At 32.9% G+C, this 18,188-nt stretch overlaps 3 protein-coding genes across 9 annotated transcripts in view; 1 reads left to right on the top strand and 2 right to left on the bottom strand.

Annotated features, from left to right (window-relative positions):
* Positions 1-1,872: 1,872 nt before the first annotated feature.
* LOC126858725 (uncharacterized) lies at positions 1,873-5,430 on the top strand. Of its 2 annotated transcripts, none has more exons than XM_050609211.1 (5): positions 1,873-2,041; positions 3,230-3,457; positions 3,824-4,035; positions 4,351-4,695; positions 4,944-5,430. In XM_050609211.1, the coding sequence occupies exons 1-5, from the start codon at positions 2,039-2,041 to the stop codon at positions 5,284-5,286; spliced, it is 1,131 nt and encodes a 376-aa protein (XP_050465168.1). In that variant the 5' UTR covers positions 1,873-2,038; the 3' UTR covers positions 5,287-5,430. The 2 variants fall into 2 exon arrangements, with proteins under 2 accessions (XP_050465168.1, XP_050465169.1); XM_050609212.1 differs by lacking the exon at positions 1,873-2,041 and adding an exon at positions 2,977-3,086.
* A 389-nt stretch (positions 5,431-5,819) lies between these two features.
* LOC126857055 (uncharacterized) lies at positions 5,820-9,352 on the bottom strand. The gene is made up of 5 exons (XM_050606145.1): positions 9,341-9,352; positions 8,614-9,065; positions 7,501-7,784; positions 7,185-7,438; positions 5,820-7,104 (listed from the first exon to the last, which is right to left on the bottom strand). The coding sequence occupies exons 1-5, from the start codon at positions 9,350-9,352 to the stop codon at positions 6,466-6,468; spliced, it is 1,641 nt and encodes a 546-aa protein (XP_050462102.1). The 3' UTR covers positions 5,820-6,465.
* Positions 8,922-18,188, bottom strand: part of LOC126858723 (uncharacterized) — a 60,640-nt gene continuing 51,373 nt past the window's right edge. The window contains exons 1-11 of one of the 6 annotated variants that reach the window (XM_050609204.1): positions 15,599-16,077; positions 14,563-14,676; positions 13,331-13,600; positions 12,482-12,745; positions 11,915-12,084; positions 11,496-11,567; positions 10,883-11,169; positions 10,300-10,461; positions 10,128-10,238; positions 9,837-10,021; positions 8,922-9,065 (exon numbers count right to left, since the gene is read on the bottom strand). In XM_050609204.1, the coding sequence (XP_050465161.1) occupies positions 9,837-10,021; positions 10,128-10,238; positions 10,300-10,461; positions 10,883-11,169; positions 11,496-11,567; positions 11,915-12,084; positions 12,482-12,745; positions 13,331-13,600; positions 14,563-14,676; positions 15,599-15,634 (1,671 nt within the window). In that variant the 5' untranslated portion in view covers positions 15,635-16,077 and the 3' untranslated portion in view covers positions 8,922-9,065. Of the gene's footprint in view, positions 9,066-9,727; positions 10,022-10,127; positions 10,239-10,299; positions 10,462-10,882; positions 11,170-11,495; positions 11,568-11,914; positions 12,085-12,481; positions 12,746-13,330; positions 13,601-14,049; positions 14,178-14,227; positions 14,384-14,562; positions 14,714-15,598; positions 16,078-18,188 lie in introns of those variants that run through there. The other 5 variants (XM_050609203.1, XM_050609208.1, XM_050609205.1 and 2 more) reach the window with 5 other exon arrangements.

Here is an 18,188-nt window from a genome sequence, read left to right as displayed (position 1 = left end):
GGAGGGTGCTACAGATTTTCCAGCAGGATGCGCCGGGGTGTCATCGTTGAAGTCCGATTAGATGATCGTATCATTCTTGATGCTCATTCGAGCGCTATTACGAGCCAATCTGCGTGGGACCTGGCCTGATCTTAAATAAGTGCAATATGTGACACAATTATTTGTAGAAAATCAATAGAAAATATAAAAATTTTAGATTCCTGAAATGCAAATTTTTTCTGATTATTATATTCTAGTATCTCAATTTTTTTGGACTGTAAAAAAATCAAGAAAATTGTATTCTAAAAGATAATTTGAAGAAAATTGATAAGATGAACAAGTATTCATAAACTGTGATATATTTTCGCTATACTATGTTCATAGCATTATTTAAAAATAATAATTGACAATCGTGATAGAATTATTATTAAATTAATTATTAAAATGTTAATTATTATAATTATTATAATTAATGTAATTATAATAATATAATTAATTATTATAATTATTAAAGTGTCTCAAGAATCAAATACACGAAGAATTATATATATATATATATATATATATATATATATATATATATATATAAAATATAATAAAAAAATTAAAAAAGAAGAGAGAGAGAGAGAGAGAGAGAGAGAAATTGAATAATTTGAAACAATATCATCGACTTTTGTCGACAAAACATGGTTATCGTTTTCCTAAAAGTTACTCATCGTCTTATCGCGAGTAAAAAAAGGTTGCTCTGCTCGCGACGACAATAGTTGGACGACAAGAATGATAAGATAGACCGCGAGACTTGACACGCATCATTCTTTATGCGATGCAGGAAGCATCTTCGAAACACATGGCAATGTGAGCCGAAGCAGGAAGAGGGTGGAGACAGATTCGTTCTTTTTGCATACATAGATGCACGTGCGTTGAAAGATAACAAGCAACGTCTTGCAGCTGTCTCCATTATTCCATATTTATTAAAAGCTGAAATACGCAAATTTGTGCAATTTAGTAATAGTATTTTTGCTACTCCACAAATCTATAGAAATTGCAACAAGTGTTTCTAATCAAATTTAAAAATATTAATAAGAAACGATTAAGCACATACAATATATAAAAAAAATTTCAACGCACAATAAAAATATGTACATTTTATTATATGTAACAAATTATTTAAAGAATGTAGGAAGGAACATTATATGTACGATGCTAGATAATTTTAAATTTAAATTATTTAATGCCAAACCCTTCCAATACAATAAATTTGGCACCTTAATCTCGGAATAAAAAGCAATATGAAAGAAGATATAAAGGACACGTGCAATACCCTCGATTACCAAACACGTGTCTGATCCTATGGTGGGTAACTTTTTCTATATCGTCAATTAATTCATTATAAATATCGCTTGTAAAATAAATTTTGTAGACATAAAATATTTTCTTTCCAAACTTTCTTGCTTGACAATCTCTTAAATGCCGATAGTTTATAGTTTATACTAAACATGAAACTAAAATATTAAGATGCATTTTTTTCATTGCTATTTCATTCAATATCAGAAATTTTCAAAATTAACATAGAAAAATAATAGAAATTAAAGTTTAATAATTAATAGCAATAATTTTTTAACAAACAATTGACATCATAAATTACGTAAAAATATGAAAAGTGAAAGTGACACTTCTTATCACTGGCTGCAATGTCTACATCGTAAAATGTTTCAAACAAGAACATTACACAAATTGAGGATCAATGCACGAATAAAGTATGGATTTTGCGTTTTCACTGGATATGAAGATATGATCCGCGTGGAGAACGTCGATACAGGGATGCTGGATGGAGCACGGATGGGACGGACCTGATACGAGCTCCACCCATAAGCCTGCGCTCCGCCCTCGTGAAATTTATTTACCCGGAGTTACCCTGGACTCGTCTCTAGTCAAATCGTCTCTTTCGACATCGGTGTTACTCTCTATCACGATCGCGATGTGAGCTAGAGATTTCGTTCTCCAAGTCGATCTGTGTTATTTAATTTCACGTACTATCGACATTTTTCTTGTGTATAACATGGTGAGTATTAATTGTTTCGGGTGTGCGTGTAATGATTATCTGTGATTGCTTGAAATCGTGTGTGTTCTACAAATCTTTTTTTTTCTACAATCCTTGTATGGATTTCAAGCTGATTGTGCACGAGTGTTTGCGAAAATATGCGTCTGGAATAAATTGTTCATCGTAGAAAGTTTAGAAAATACTGCGCTTAATTAAGATACAATAATTATAAGACAAAATTTTTTTGTTGAACTGTTTTGTTATTATATACCAAGCATTTTTCAAAAATTCAATATTATAAAAAAAAAAACGACCGTGCATCATATCGTGCTACTTATCACGAACATAAAACGAATAATATTCTTCTTTAATTACATAGCGCATTGTCATCACGCAATTTATCGACTTTCTTAATTGAACAAAAATTAATTGATAATTCATGAAATGACAAATAGCGTCTCTTCTAAACTTACAACCTTTTTACACTGATAAGGAATCAATCATTTACATCGCAGAAAGATTTGATAAAGAGTAATTTGGAAATAAAAAGTCTCTGCTAGTATATAAAATTATTAAACAGAGAGAGACATATAAACGGAAATATTTCTTTCTTCATATAAATGTGATGATATATGATATATGAACATCAAGTGCATATATGACTAATTTCGACATAAAGATAAATCGAATGGCACATATATCTGTTGAATGTCAGGGACAGTTAAAAAGAGCGATATCAACTTCCTGTTGGCGCTAGCTGTAGACTAATTATATCCAAGATTGTCGATGACATTCATCTAACAAGCTTGTTTTAAGTATTATTCTTGTATAAAACGGGTGTCGATAGAAATCAAAAAAGGCTGTTAACTTTCAAATGCGTGTTTACTATTGATAGATTTATTCGTCTTGCCATGGTGAAGGACTGTTTGATTACTTAGTCACGTCCTTCATTCGCCTAATGCCTGTTTACATTTTCTTAATCCGTTTTGTTTTGCCCTTACACTTGTTACTGTAGAGATTTTTTTAATAATAGTTATCTCTACTCAGTAATAGATTAGTTTTCAAAGTAAGCTTATAAAATTTATATATATATATATATATATATATAATAAATTTTGAAGCTGTGGACACATAAAACAATAATCTTTGTAAGATTACATTTTGATTGATATTTTGTCGTGTTTATTCCATACTTATCAATCCTTGCAGCCAATGTTAACGTACAGCGGTTGCGGTATAGGAGTCGCAGACGCTGAAAATGATTCCCCAGCAGGATCATTATTGTCTGGCGAGGGAGAGCTTCCGGAAGAGGCCGGTGATTCTCCGGGTACATCGAGGGACACCGAAGAGGAGGCAACACTCTCCGACGAGTTCTATTCCCACGACACCGATGACGAGGAAGATCAAAGTAAAAGACGCCGGGATCGTTCTAGTTCCGTGAGTAAGATTGAAAATCTATTCCTGTCAAATTACAAAATGTCGAAGTTTCCATATTATGTAAAATATAATAAATTGTACTGTGATTTCCTCAAATCTAGAATATCGAAATTATAATTGTTGAATTGACGGTAGTTTACGGGATTTTCCTAGTTTGACGCTCTGAAAACAAGGTAATTTTTAGGAATTTTTTTAAAGAAAAGTAAAACATATTAATTCTAAACTTTTAGAATTAATATGTTTAGAATTAACGTTTAGAATTGATATGTTTTATACTTTTCTTTAAAAAAAATCCAAAAAAATCGCCTTATTTTCAGAGCGTCAAACTAGAAAGATTCCTTAATGAAATTTATAATAATCTTATAGCTAGATGGTATTTCGTCTTCCGGAAGTGGTCATTTAGGATCGCCTACACCTCGTGTAGGTAACTTAGGAGTCAGAAAATTATTCACCAACAGTCGTGAACGATGGAGACAGCAAAATGTGAGCGGCGCCTTCGCCGAGCTTCGCAAATTGGTGCCGACACATCCGCCGGACAAGAAACTGTCGAAGAATGAGATATTAAGGATGGCGATCAGGTAACTTTTAGTTACAGAAATGAATATTTTAATTTTAAATATAAACAAATATATTTTAATATCCATACATTTTTATTCATATTTTTTGAACAATTTCGAGAAACAAAAGCATTTTTTATTGTTTTAAAGACTAAAAAATTAAAAAATATAATGATTTATGGATATATATTTTCGAATATTGATAGAAAACTTAACAGAAATGTATAGTATACAATATATAGAATTTAGTACAATACATTTTATAATAAGAGAAATTAAAGGAAAAATTTTGATTACCTGTTATTCGAACTTGAAATGATTACACATCTTGTTTAGATACATAAGATTGTTAAGCAATGTTCTCGAGTGGCAAAAGGGTCAAGATCGTAATGGGATGCAGCAACACGACGTGCGCATCAAATGTGAGTCGCATCTGAACAACCAAAACCCCATTACGTATCATGCGAAGTCAGCTGTAGCGTTTCTGAAACAAGAAAAACAGAATGTGTCAGAAAATTCTCACGTCTTCCGGATTAATTATTCCGCGCAGAGGCATAACGCGTGCGACAAGAACGGCAGCAATTTGCTGATGATCGCGCCGACCGGACTAAACGTAACTATTCCCACCGGAAAGCGCTGTGTCACGCCTTCCGTCATCGTTACCCAAGGCAATTTTCACAGGTGAATTACGTGCCACATTAGTTTAGTTCCCTATAAAAAAAATAAAAAAATTAGAAAAAATCGATAAATTTTTGATTTTATAAAGCTGTAAATTTCTCTGAGTTCTCTTTGAAAATCATTGAATCGCTTTTTGTATTTTTTAAATGAATAGAAAAGCATATTTATTCATTATAAATATTTCATATATGTGATATACTATTGCTTATAATAATCTAATAACGTTATAATGTCTGCAACATTTGTAACAGCAACAACAATGGAAATCTTATACGTTCTCCATCGGGCGGACGGTCATCGAATTTCCCAAAATCACCACAGATTTCATCGAACACTAATGTGATTTCTAATGGATCCTCCTCGTCTTTGACAAGTCACACATCAGTCACAAACGGGATAGGATCCAGCGGATCAAATTGTGCTCAGAAGAGATTCAAGATTGAGCGAGATGAGGAGGAACAGGCTTCGAGGGATTGTAGAGTGCCGCCGCCGCCTGCTCATAGTATACCGATTAGAAAGAGAGTCAAAGTCGCCTTCGTTAAGGAATCCAGTTCAGGATTTCGCGGTGATTTGTGTAGCGCGGATCGCAAATGAATAATTGATGAGAGATACCTATTCGAGAAATGATCGATTTACTTTAAGCATACGTACATTGTGTAAATATTTTTTTCTTGCTGTATTTGACAATAATTAGTACGATACAATATCAAATGACTTCTTGAAATGAAGAGATTTTTTTATTAATGTGCGCATATAAAAAAATCTTATCCTCAATTAGTAAAATTTTAAATATATTTTTCAATTTGCGCATTAAACATTTTTACGTTATATATGTATATATAATTCTACATTAATTTAATAAAAATTCTATCTTGCTATAAAAAGAATATTTTTCTAAAAATGTTATAATATCTTGTTGAATGTCATCCCGTTGTGTTGAACTTTAAACTATAAAATGTTTCTAACTTCTTAAATATTTTGATTATTGAAAACTGTAACATCAATAGATACTTAATAAAATACATTTTTGTTAAAAAAATTATTTGCTGAAAAAACAATCCATTAAAAAAAAATAAGATAATTTTAAGACATCTTGTAGAAAAACAATGGCAAGAAAAAGAGGGGAGGACATCCTCAAAGAATATTTTATTATGTATTTTGCATTACACCGTTTGTGTTAATTATTATATCGCAGTTATGCTTTGAACAATGACATGAAAAACACGAATAGGAAACTTTTGGTTACGTAGTAAACCGTTGTAAATTTGTTACAAATACATTTTTATCAGGCTTCCGCGTCTCCGATCGTAAGTATTATATTATTGTAGAGTTCTATAACAGAATATATCGGGTTTCGTACATATATCCGTTTATATATCGTATTATTATACGATGAACACAGTAAACGACAGTTTAACGTTTAACAGTTATCCACAGACAACGGATTCCATTATATCCTTCGAGATAAAATTGCTTATATTTATATTCACCTTCGTAAGTATTCTAACTTTTCAATCTTTTCTCGCCTTCATACGTTAAAAAAAGACGGACATGTCCAACATAGAGATATTGACCTTGGAATATCGCCGCGTAAGGAATTTTTTGTACACTTACAAATCTTGTTGGGAAATCCTTCTCGTCGCACAGCTGTTTTTCCATCTACATCAAGAGTTATGTACTTATACTTCCATACTTGATCGTCGATAAATTTTAATCTAAAATTCTGCGAAAGCGGCGTTCGTCTCGTAAAACGCCCGCTCTCGCAGGTATTTCCTACGTCAGATATACTTTGTATCTAGTGCTGTCTCTCTTCGGAGATTCCGATGACAATTTCTTTGGAACGTATCGCTCGTCATTAAACTCGATCGGCGGTACTGGAGTAGATGGTCGTCGCTCGTCGGTTTGGCTGAAGGCTCTTCTCGGCGGCATTTCATAAATCTTCCGTGTGCTCTTGCACTCGACACTGCCTCGCTTACCTAGGTTCACGCTGGCGTAACTGGCATCGCTGGTACGCGAATCCCTCTTTGGGAAGTCCACCTCCACGTAGCTGACTCGCGAGTCGCGTGATCTCGCACTCACGTCTGAATTCCGTTTGTTCTCCATGTTCGCTAATGGTCTCTTGATCGGTGCTTCTGGTCGATTCCGTCTAATTGTCGGCGATTCTGGTCGATCCCGTCTGATCGTCGGTGATTCTGGTTGCCGGGATGCACGCCGAGCTTTCTCGTCGTAATCGTCCGAATATGTGCGCCGCTCGCGACCCCGAGCTCGCTCTGTACCATGATCCTCACTGTATCGCAGCCTATCGTTGAACCTTCGTAGACGCTCATCCTCCTGTTCATTCATAAACACTTCGCTAGTGTTATGGATATTGCGCTTTGGCCTTCGTCTGTCCTCCTCGTGCTGAACCTTAGTCTAAGAAAAGTACAAAACAAAAGTAAAATATATGTTGACTCCTGAAAGCTGCATACGTTTTTAAATCTTAATCCGTATACCTTGAATATATCGATTCTATCGTTAAATTCCAAATCTTGACTATTTCTGCGAATTGGCCGATAATTTCCTCTCTCATCTTCGCTGCTACTTATACTGATCCAAGTGTTCTCTTGTTGGGAGCTTCCTGCTCTTTTCGGCCACTCGTTCTCCGTTTTGAAATCATACAAATCTCGCATACGTTGGCTAAGTTTGTTCGCTCCTTCATTAGTATCGATAAAACTCGAAGAACGATTTCTGCCAATATCCAATTCGTCTACAATTAAATATCGCAGCATGAATCAGACGTGTATTAAAATCATTAAGTGCATCGCTTACCTTGTCTTTGTAAATGTGCTTTCTCGTTCTTCGCTGGTGAAAATTTTCTAGAGGGTTGCCACTTACAATTAGAGGCATTCGAATCCTTTCGCGGCTCTTCCTCCTTTTTGTTGTGCTCCATAGAACCTTTTCTCTCGGAATTTATTCTTGGTATGGGACTAGGCGATGGACTTTTGGCAAAGGTTATCCACCGGGTAGCGGCGCTCTGTGTAATCTCACAGCCATCTCTTGCAAGAGGAGACGATTCTCGACGAAACTTTGCACCATTAACTTGTGGTATCCACCTAAAGAAGATCAGATGTTCGAGATTGAATGTTTGTTTCAAAATCACATGTATTTGCTATTTTATCTGCATATATACACAAATACACATATAAAGAAAAAATCTTGACAGATAAAGACTGATATTATTTATGATTAACAACTGCCATTTTCGGAATAATTTACTTTACTTGTATAAAAGAACGTTTAATTATAATTAATTATTAAATTAGAATTTGCGAGAAAAGACATCATCACAGAATCATATAACGTCAATATCAATTATTCATGCACATTTGTAGGGATTTTTTAATCACAAAATTGTTTTCCACATAATTCGATGGAAATAATTATTCTTCGTGAAAAAAACAAGAAAGATAAGGAAGGACAATTAAACATTGAAACAGTTGAACAATTTGAGTATTCTGTACAATGGAAAGTTATCGTTAGTTAATTCATAAATCTTTCATAAATCTTTCTAAAATTGCGGCAAATTATAAACATGTACGAGGAGCGTCACAACGTGAAAAAATATTAGCGACTAGTTCCGGTCGATGGAACAAACCAGGCACCACTATGTTTTCACGTTGTACCGTTTGGTATGATCCGTCGATCAACGTGAATTTTCATCAACAAAATTGCCAAAGCTATTCCAAAAATTGCGCACACAAAATCGTACAGACAGAAAAAAGACAAACACGGAAGACAGCAGAGTAACAACATCTGACCAAAACTAGACGCCATTACCCGTTGGAGGCTCCATAACGACTATCAATCGCGCCTACGAATCTCAACTACAATCCCGATTATGGCATTTCTCGCTTTCGGACGTGGAAAATGTGCGCAGTCAACCTCGTGGCGATGACTCGTGGATCGCTGCAGTCTGTGTGTCTTCGCTGCTCGACAATGCTTTTTTCCATTCCCCTCGTGGCAGTAACGTCAGTGCTATAACTTCTAAGAGTGGCGGGTTGAGATCGACCAACAATCTCGGGATCGATCCTGGAGGATCGATTCTCGGCTGACGTAGTCATCACCGCCATTTCGTCGATGCTCTCCTGCCGCTCGTCCCTTGACGATCTTTTGATGGCGCCCGGCGATTGCTGTCCTCGCGGTACGTATCTCGGCAACGGCATCCATCTCGACGTGTCCAATTTACTAGTGTCGGTAATCTCCGTGTGTCGGCGATCCTCCACACGACGTTCGGTGTATTTTTTCAAGCAATCTACATCCGCACTGCGGCTACGTTGGCTGCGCGGTGATCGAGACGGTCTTCGTTGCCCGTTGTTCGCCGGGCTGGCCCTTTCCTAAAGTTTAACCGAATGTATGGAAAGAATAGTACGTTTTGGAATGAAGTATTTTTATACACGAAGCAGAATTAAACGACAATATATGTTGTGTTAATTTTAAATTTATGAAATGTTACTTTATCTCGGAAAGAAAAAATAAATAAAAAAATAATATTATGGAATTTGTATGGAACTCGACTCTGAATCCATTATCATTATACAATCAAAAAAAAAACAAAATGTATATGCATTTAATAATGGATCTTTTTTTAAATGTTTATGAATGTGAGTACTGAAAATATCATGATATATTATGTTTATTATTTTATTGTTTTTTTTTTGTAAGTTGCCGAGTTTAAATTATGCGCATTTCATTGATATAAAGATTTTTCTTATATGAATAAATTTGTTATTGATTTATCGACAATTTTCAAATATCTTCTCGTTCTAGTAAAAAGATTATTTTTATTACATAAAAGGATAGGAAGTGGGAAAAGAAGGAATAAATCATTTAATAGACTCTCCTAACAATTACTTGTTAATTCAATTTTTTCGATATAAAATATTCTCTGATGAATACATGCAATATACCATCAATTATTATTCTGATTTTATTAAAAAATTGAAGGATAAAGGAATAATATTTTTCGCAATTTTTTGATAATGCAAAGGCATGAAGGTATCATCATTTATCATTTATCATTTCACACACGTGATTATGATCACAAAATAGTACTTTATCCAGCAAAGAAGATCGGCGATGATAAAGAGGCACGTATCAGGTATTACCTAAGTAAGATGAAGCTTTGCGTAATCCGATATGTGCAGAATTCCGTGTGCCGCAGATGCGACGTGCAAACTGGCACCGCACGCGCGTGGATTGATTCTGGAATTATGCAGCTCGGTTACTTGGCTGCTGCACGCCGCTGCTGGATCGCCGCTGGACTCTAGATAACCATTCCAAAATTCATTTCCTGCGGGAAGAATACAAGTGCCTTATTAAATACAGTATTAAAATTAATATCAAATTGATAATAAATAAGCTAAAAATTAAATAAAATAATCAGAATGCTTAAATACCTGGCAACGCGTTTCCATCCCAGGCATAAGTGACAACGAGTAATTTATTCGCATCGGTGGCTCGAAATAATCTGCTGTGTGGTTCTCTCATGGCGAAATGAATTTTTATATCTGAAAATTTTATTATTAAGAGAAGAGGAAAGATGTTTGTGAATATTTATTATTTACTAACTGCCCAGATAATCGCCGTTTCCTGCGTCACCGCATTTCTGCTGCCTGAAGTAAGAGAACATAATGTCAGAAACGTACTTAAGCTTCTTGTTCATCTTTCTAATGGCGATCTCAAATGTTTTCAGGAAATATATCTGTTGATCCTGAATTATTTGCCAGACACCTACAAATCATCATTTAATTAATCAATAGAAGAGAAAGATATAAAACAGCTTTCAATAAATAATTAATATAAAAATTCAATCTTATAGGATGAGTCCAAACGTTCCGATGAAACTTTGAGATTTTATAGAAAATTTAATTCTGAACAAAAAGTTTCCGATAAACATGGATCGAAAAAGTTAGCAGCCAGAAATCTCTAAAATCATGATTTTATATTTTTACAAATATCAGAGAAAGTATGCGTTTTTTAGCAATAAATACTGAAATAAAAGTTGTAGAGACTTAAATTATCTTTCATAAAAAACTTTTGTTTAGAATTAAATTTCTTGTAAAGTCTCAAAGTTGGAAATGGAACGTGGCGGGAATGTTTGAATCCATCCTGTATATAGTCATTGTAATAACAAAATTATTATTGCACTAACCAAGACCAAAACCGACCACGTGCAAGAAAGCGGTCGTGTTTTGCTTTTCGGCGCGAATGTTCGCTTCGAGCAATATTATTTCTACGGAAAGCAGGGTCCTCTTCATGTAATTCTCGATATCGAAGATAGTCTGGCTAGTTAATGACAGGTAACGTCTGTTATCTTTCGATTTAACGCGTTTCATAGTTTCCTCATAGAGCGGATGATAATCTGCGCCGTAAAACTTTGCCCATAAAACACGCATCCCGCGTTTCTCTTCGGAAGTGCCGTCTATCCCGGGTCCATACCTATCAGATTGATTCTTTCAAGAGAATTTCGTTTGTACTATATAAGAAAAGAAACTTCGCATGTACAAAAACACTTATATATTATAACGATGTATTAACTTTAACTATCATCCCTCAAGCTTTCAGTTAATATAGCGTGCCAAAGATTTTGAAATGCTGAATCTTATATCTTTATTACAATTAATAGCAAAGATTAAGCAAAATATCAAGATATCTGACGTTATATTTAATGTCACAATACAAATCAATTTATATTCAAATAAATGCCGCTAAAAAATATATCCTGTAACGCAACATAATTATTATTGCGTAAGGTTGTTGCTTACCCGTTATCTATACTGTTTTGCAATGGCGTGATAAGAATATCCTGATACTCCATGAATCGGGGCCTTTCAAATCTATGTGATAGACAAAATGACATAATTATAAATTTATTAGTAAGATACTGTAATAAATTTTTGATGAATTCTCTTTATAGAATTTTTGCAGAAAATAATATAAGTACAGAAAAATGCATACAGAAAAATAGAAAGAAAAAAAAGATAAAAATATATTGTTAAAAATTATTAATATTTTCATGACAATTTCAATAGTCATTGCAAAAATTTTTGCAGGTATAAATAATCGCACGCGCGAAGGAAAATAAAAATAGAACATGCATGTCTGCAGACACGACAGGAACGTCACAGTGTTACGCGTATAAAAATATTCCTGCAGAAGGCAAGGTTAAATAAATGCATAAAACCTTGTGCCTACGACACCCATAATAACTCCACGAGGTTGGACTGCGTCTGGGTCACTGCTCACAATGCCTCTATTCTTTCGTGCGCCGTCGTTTATGAACTCCGTGTGAGATGATACCACCATCATCGCCGACAATTTTATCTCATCGTAGCTCAAGCATTTTGTTAGGACCTATTTGTCAAATTTTAAAGACAATTATAAAGGAACCATCATAATATCAAAAGAATAAAAAATGGTAGATGTATTATAAGAAATAACTTTTTACACGTTGTGTTTTTAAATATCTTATAAATTTTCAATATTGGTAAACATATGTAACATTATATCGATCTAAAGAGGAAATTCAATAGCCTGTAATAAAGTGCAAAAAAAAAAAAAAACAGAGAGATGAGAATTTTTATTTAAAATATTATTTTATAAAAATAAAACTGAGAGAAACAGTTCAGTTATTTTATTATTATTATTCTTAAATTACTGTTATTTATTTAATTAATTTAAATAATATTATATAATAAAGCTACTTTATAAAGTATTTTTATACTTGTTTAAAAAAAATTCATGTACTTACCAATGGTTCCTTCTCATTACTCGTACCAACACTCTCCCATCCGTCAATGCCACTCTTGTTGTCGATTAATTTCCATCGATCGTTGGAACCGTAAAAGTAGACAGCTCTTTTCTCTAGCAGGCGGTGAATGAATTGGATGAGACCCATATCTTTGTACAAGGCTTTCTCAACAGAGCTACCGTATAACCGTTTGTGTTTCAACCATCCAGCAATCAAGGGCAACATCGCCTCGTGTATCAGCGGATATGTCGAATTCGCATTTAACTAAATAAAAAACAAAATCAAAAATTTTCTATTACATTGACATCAATCGAAATTATTGTACGTCATAAAAAATAAGAAAGGAGCTCAGATTTAAACTTATGGAATTGTGATTTTTTTAAGCAGACTAATAATTTTCAAAATCAACTAAAATAAAGTGTTTTCTACTAAATTTTTATGCAATATCTATTTAACGAATATTTAACCCTTTCGCCGCAACAGATCTTAATAAGTACCACGCATGGCAGACAGTAAATATTCAAGTGCAATAAACCATGGACTTTTTGTTTGAATTGAAACATTGAATGACATTACATTATGCAATTATTGCCGATAAAAATTACCGAGCGCCTAAAGGCACCACTAATGTCAGATAACTGAATTTAATTTAGGTGCTAATAGGCTCCAACAGCACATTGCAAGCAAATTTTTAAAGCGCCTATAGGCGCCAACAGTTATGAAAGAGTTAATCAAGAGTCTGTCACTCTAACTCATATGATCGATCATCTAAATTAAACCGTGATCTCATATGAACGTATATCATCGACATATGCTCGATCAACTTTAATTTGTTACATTTACACAAACCTCAATGATATCAGCGCCGATTCCCCTGTCCCTCAGGGAAGCACATCTCATAGTGCTAATTGGAAACTTTACGGGAAATGCATCGCTTCGCTTAATTAGTTCCGCCAGACTAGTAGGTGGTGGTACGCAGACATCGAGACACTTTTTCAGCAATTCCTTCGTATCATCGTCGAAGGGCACGCCATCAGGTGAACCCAGCGAGTTCTCCCACGATAATTCCGGCGGCTCCTTCGTTAGCATTTGCTGACGCGCTTCTTCCGCTCGATTATTCTGTGAAGAGATAATACTTTTGTGAATTGATTCTCGCGTGGAAAAACATTCACTGATGACGTCGCAAATGAAACTTGCAGAGGACTAACTAAAGAGGATATTAAGGATAATTCAACATGGAATAGAAATCTTAATTTTTTTTGATATAAAGATTAAATAAATGTTTGAAAAAGCTTTCTTCAAAAATTTGTATATTACATTTCTTAAATGTTGCGTTGTTTGTTGTAGAAACATTTTTTGATTGCAAAAATAAGATATGTGAAGAAAGCAGTGGTGCGTATACTTAAAAGCTTTTCGCTAAAAAAAATAGAAATAAGTAATTCGCTTTTGAACGGTATTAAATAATTTCGCGTCGATTTTATCGACGTCGAAGCCAAAGGCTACGAAATTGATTCTAAGAAAAATTTTGCAAAACAGTGAAACGTCGTTCTATTAATACAACCCCCCACCTAATTACAGCAAGGACGCCGGGTCCCTTTGACACTTGAGCATAAAATCCGTTAAGTAGCGTAAAATGTATCTGTTCATCCTAGCGAGCGGCTTGACGTTCACTCTGTTCGTGGGCGCGCATACACATACGAATACGTACGCGGACGCACATATACACATGTAAAAAAATGCACGCACTTGTTTAACGCCTACGGTGGTCCTGCAGTTTGCTTCGTTTTTCTGTTTATCGATTCTGCCACCTGAACGATAGGGGTGAGCGAAGGAAATTCAGGCTATCTCGTATTGTGAAACAACTTTCGATGTTGTTTATTATTTTGCCCTAGCCTTTATACTCTTGTAGAAGAAAGAAAGAGTAATGCATTGATCCGTTATTATAAACTTTTCCATCCCACATTTTTTGCAGCTTAATTCATTTCATTTATGCATAAATATATATAAATTTTTATAATAAAGTTATTTATTTATATTAATTTTGAAAATATATATAACAAGTTAAAAGAAAAAAATCATACTTGCATTATCCCTTTCGATGTGGAAGATCTTAATATGTAATGCGCGGCAGACGGTAAATATTCAACTGCAACTAATGCTGTGAACGGCGAAACTTTTCGTCCGCAATCGAAACGCTGAATGGCATCACATTGTGCAATTATTACCGATAAAAAATACCGAGCGCCTAAAGGCGCCACTATCGTCAGATAACTGAATTTATTTAAGCGCCAACAGGCGTCAACAGCAATGAAACAGTTAATATCAATAATTTCAAATATCTAGTCAAGTTAAATAAATTTTTTAAATTTTTATGAAACTATTATTTGTCACAAGTAACGTAAAATATTAATATATCTAAAGAAACTTGTAAAATAAAATTATTAAATGAAATTATTAAAAATTATGTATGTATAGCATATATTTCAAATATATTAAAAAAACTACACAACAATATTAAAAAAACTACACATGATAACAGCAAGTAAAAAAAAAAAATAAAATAAACTATAGTATTATTTAACATAAAAACTCTCAGCTACTTTGCATTTTAGTCAAACAAATGTTATATAAAATTTCATATAATAAGAAAAACAATAAATTATAAATAAATGATAAATAAAAAAGATTTCTATTTGTATAATTTCGATGCGTTAATATTAAATATAACATTAAAGTAATTAGAATAAGGATAAATATTAAGCAAAGCAAAATCCTGCTAATTTCGCGCATTTGACATATGCGCGATTGATCAGCTGATCGCGCGATTAAACTTGGATACAATCAATTCGCTTATCTATTATAGTCAAATTTCACTGTATAGAGCAAACAGATAAACAATTGTATTGGTCTTTTATATTAAGAAGTGGACTAATCAATTACATTCTTTGTAAATTTTTTTAATTTTAGTACAATAAACTAATCATGATATTAATGCTAATAATAATATGCTCTGGTCTTTGTAAAATTAAGAAATTTACAAAAAATGGAGTTAATTAATTTTTTTTTTAATTCGTATATATTCTTACGATTGTAATGTAGAAATAAACATCAACTCACCTGACGGACGCAACAGGCAAATAGTGACATGCCCATGAATATTATCTGAAATAAACTTTTCTTCTTCTTATCTATTGGATTCCTATCCAGAACGCAGTACCACAATTTCTAATAATACTGCGATTTCACAATTAATTATTACGACTTGCTTATAAAACTTGTTGCTTTAATTTTCTCAAAGTTTTGTCTTCCTAACTTTCAAGCATCCAAATCTTCTTTATTAAGCTTCGTAATTCCCTCGCTATGTTTTAAGAGTCAATATATAAGATGACGGTCAAATCGGAATCTGCCGATTATCAGTAAACAACTTTTACACGGAATCACGCGTTATCGTGAGACAAACTTGTGTGATGCGACTGATCGATGGCGACTGCGAGTGTCACGTCGCGTTGAATCTCGCGAAATTGCAAATTCGATTGCGTGATGCGATGGACACGTAAACTTTTCTCCCGCTAAACGAACGTAACGTATCTAAGAATGACGCAGTCGGTAGCTGCTCGCCGCTGTTTGGACGCGCATGCGGATCTGCAACGTGGTGAACGCGCAGAGATGAAAAAGACTGAGAAAAGATGTGTTATCTATTTACCGAAACATTATTCAATTTTCCATTTTCACCAACAATCTTAAAATGCGTGCAGATCAGTTTAATTTGATCCACTATCTCGATTTACCACTATCTTGTTTATAAAAAAAAAAAAAAAAAAAGATCGACTTAAAGCTAATTTGTTATATACGAGATATTAAATGTGATGCAAAAAAACATTCAACTTGTATGCGTATCTATGTACGGAATTATTTAAAGGATAATTCTGCAAAATACTTCGCAAACTCTGCAATATGTTTTGTTGCAACACACTTCGATGTTCTGTCAACGAGTGACTTGACAATAGGAAAACAGGTTTGTATCGATTACAGGAGCGTCTTTAAAACATTTGGCATCCCGGAATAATAAAAAACTTGTCTTTTAATATATTAACTAGAAATAAAATTAAAAAAAAATATTTATATATATATATATATAAATATATAATATAAATATTTAAATATATAATAATTATATATTTAAATATATAAAATACATTATATATATTATTCTCTTGTAATTAGATCTTTTCTTTCTTGTAAAATTTTTGATGTGAATTTATAGTGCGAATTATCTTAATCGATAATAAAGTTTATGATGACTGCTGCCATCTAAAGACTTTTCTCTTCGAAGATCTCTTTATAAAACGCTATTAATTAATCATTAAGATAAAGATTAGTCATACATTTATCTTCCTCTGAGTCATTACAATATCTATACATTATATTCGTATTTTTACAATTTCCACAATTAAACTTTTAAAATTGTTTAAAGACGCGCCAGTAAAAAACGATTTTATTCCCGCGAATTTTATTAAGATAATAAATTTATAATTTGATATCAAATAATTATAATAATAATTTCAATAAATTTACAAGTTATTGTTAGACTAATATGGCTTTTCCATTGTAGTAGATATATTCTTTTAAGAACCTATTATATTCAAATCAAATTGAGATCTGGAGACCTTAATATAACAAAAAACCAAAATTAAATTTCATTTAGGATTAAAATGAATCTTTCCTTTAACTTGTGCCTAAGCGTAAAATTCAACTTTTTTTCTTTACTATTGCAAGTAATAAAAATGTCATTATATTAAAAAAAACAATTATATATATATATATATATATATATATATATATATTAAAAAATTAAACAACTTTTGAATAAGTAATCTGTGTATTTTTTTCGATAAATTTTGATAGATAAGCGAAGGATAAAAGCGTAAAATTCTGCAAGGTAAAAATTGCAGGAACAGCCGACATCTGTGAAACTTTATAGCAAGCGCGAAGTCAAGGAACAAACGGTAATGTCGTCTTGTATTATTCAATAATAAAGATTATAAATAGCAATCAAATAAAATAATAAATCATTTGTATAATTTAAGAATTGTCCCAAAATATTCAAATTATATATATATATATTTTAATTTAGGTTATATAATATTTTCGATTACAGAAGAAGCTATCCAAAAATATAGATCCGAGAATTTGAAAATAAGTTCTTCAAGCAACGACAAACTAATTATAAAATAATAACAAAATTAATTAGAAATAAAGCCGATAAGAATAAATGTGATATATAGATTGCCGTGTATCAAAGTGAATGTAGAGCAGCTTGTGTATTTTTAAAGATTTCATTGTATAATATTTATCTATGTAGTAATTAAAAGATAAGATAAAAAAGCTTTTAGATTTGACATGTACTAATTTAATGACAAAGGGCTGATAAAATTATTTTTTTATGTGGAATACGGATAAACGATATATCTTGAAGCGCAATATTGTATATAAGCCGGAATTGCTTTTATTAATTTACATTGTCCGGTAAAAGTGAACCGCATCTATAGTATACAAAGTGCATAGGATATTTTCTAATCGTCTCGTTAAACACATTTAACAATTTCTCTCCGTAAAATCTCAGTCGCTGAAAATTCTCAGTCGCGCTTCTCTTTTTCAAGAACACGAATTAATCTTTTCATTTATGAATTAAGAAAAGCCATATCTT

Source organism: Cataglyphis hispanica, chromosome 2 (genome assembly GCF_021464435.1).
Source record: "Cataglyphis hispanica isolate Lineage 1 chromosome 2, ULB_Chis1_1.0, whole genome shotgun sequence".
Taxonomy (NCBI): domain Eukaryota; kingdom Metazoa; phylum Arthropoda; class Insecta; order Hymenoptera; family Formicidae; genus Cataglyphis; species Cataglyphis hispanica.
The sequence above is the reverse complement of the archived record's forward strand: the minus strand, read 5'-3'. Positions and strand labels throughout refer to the sequence as shown.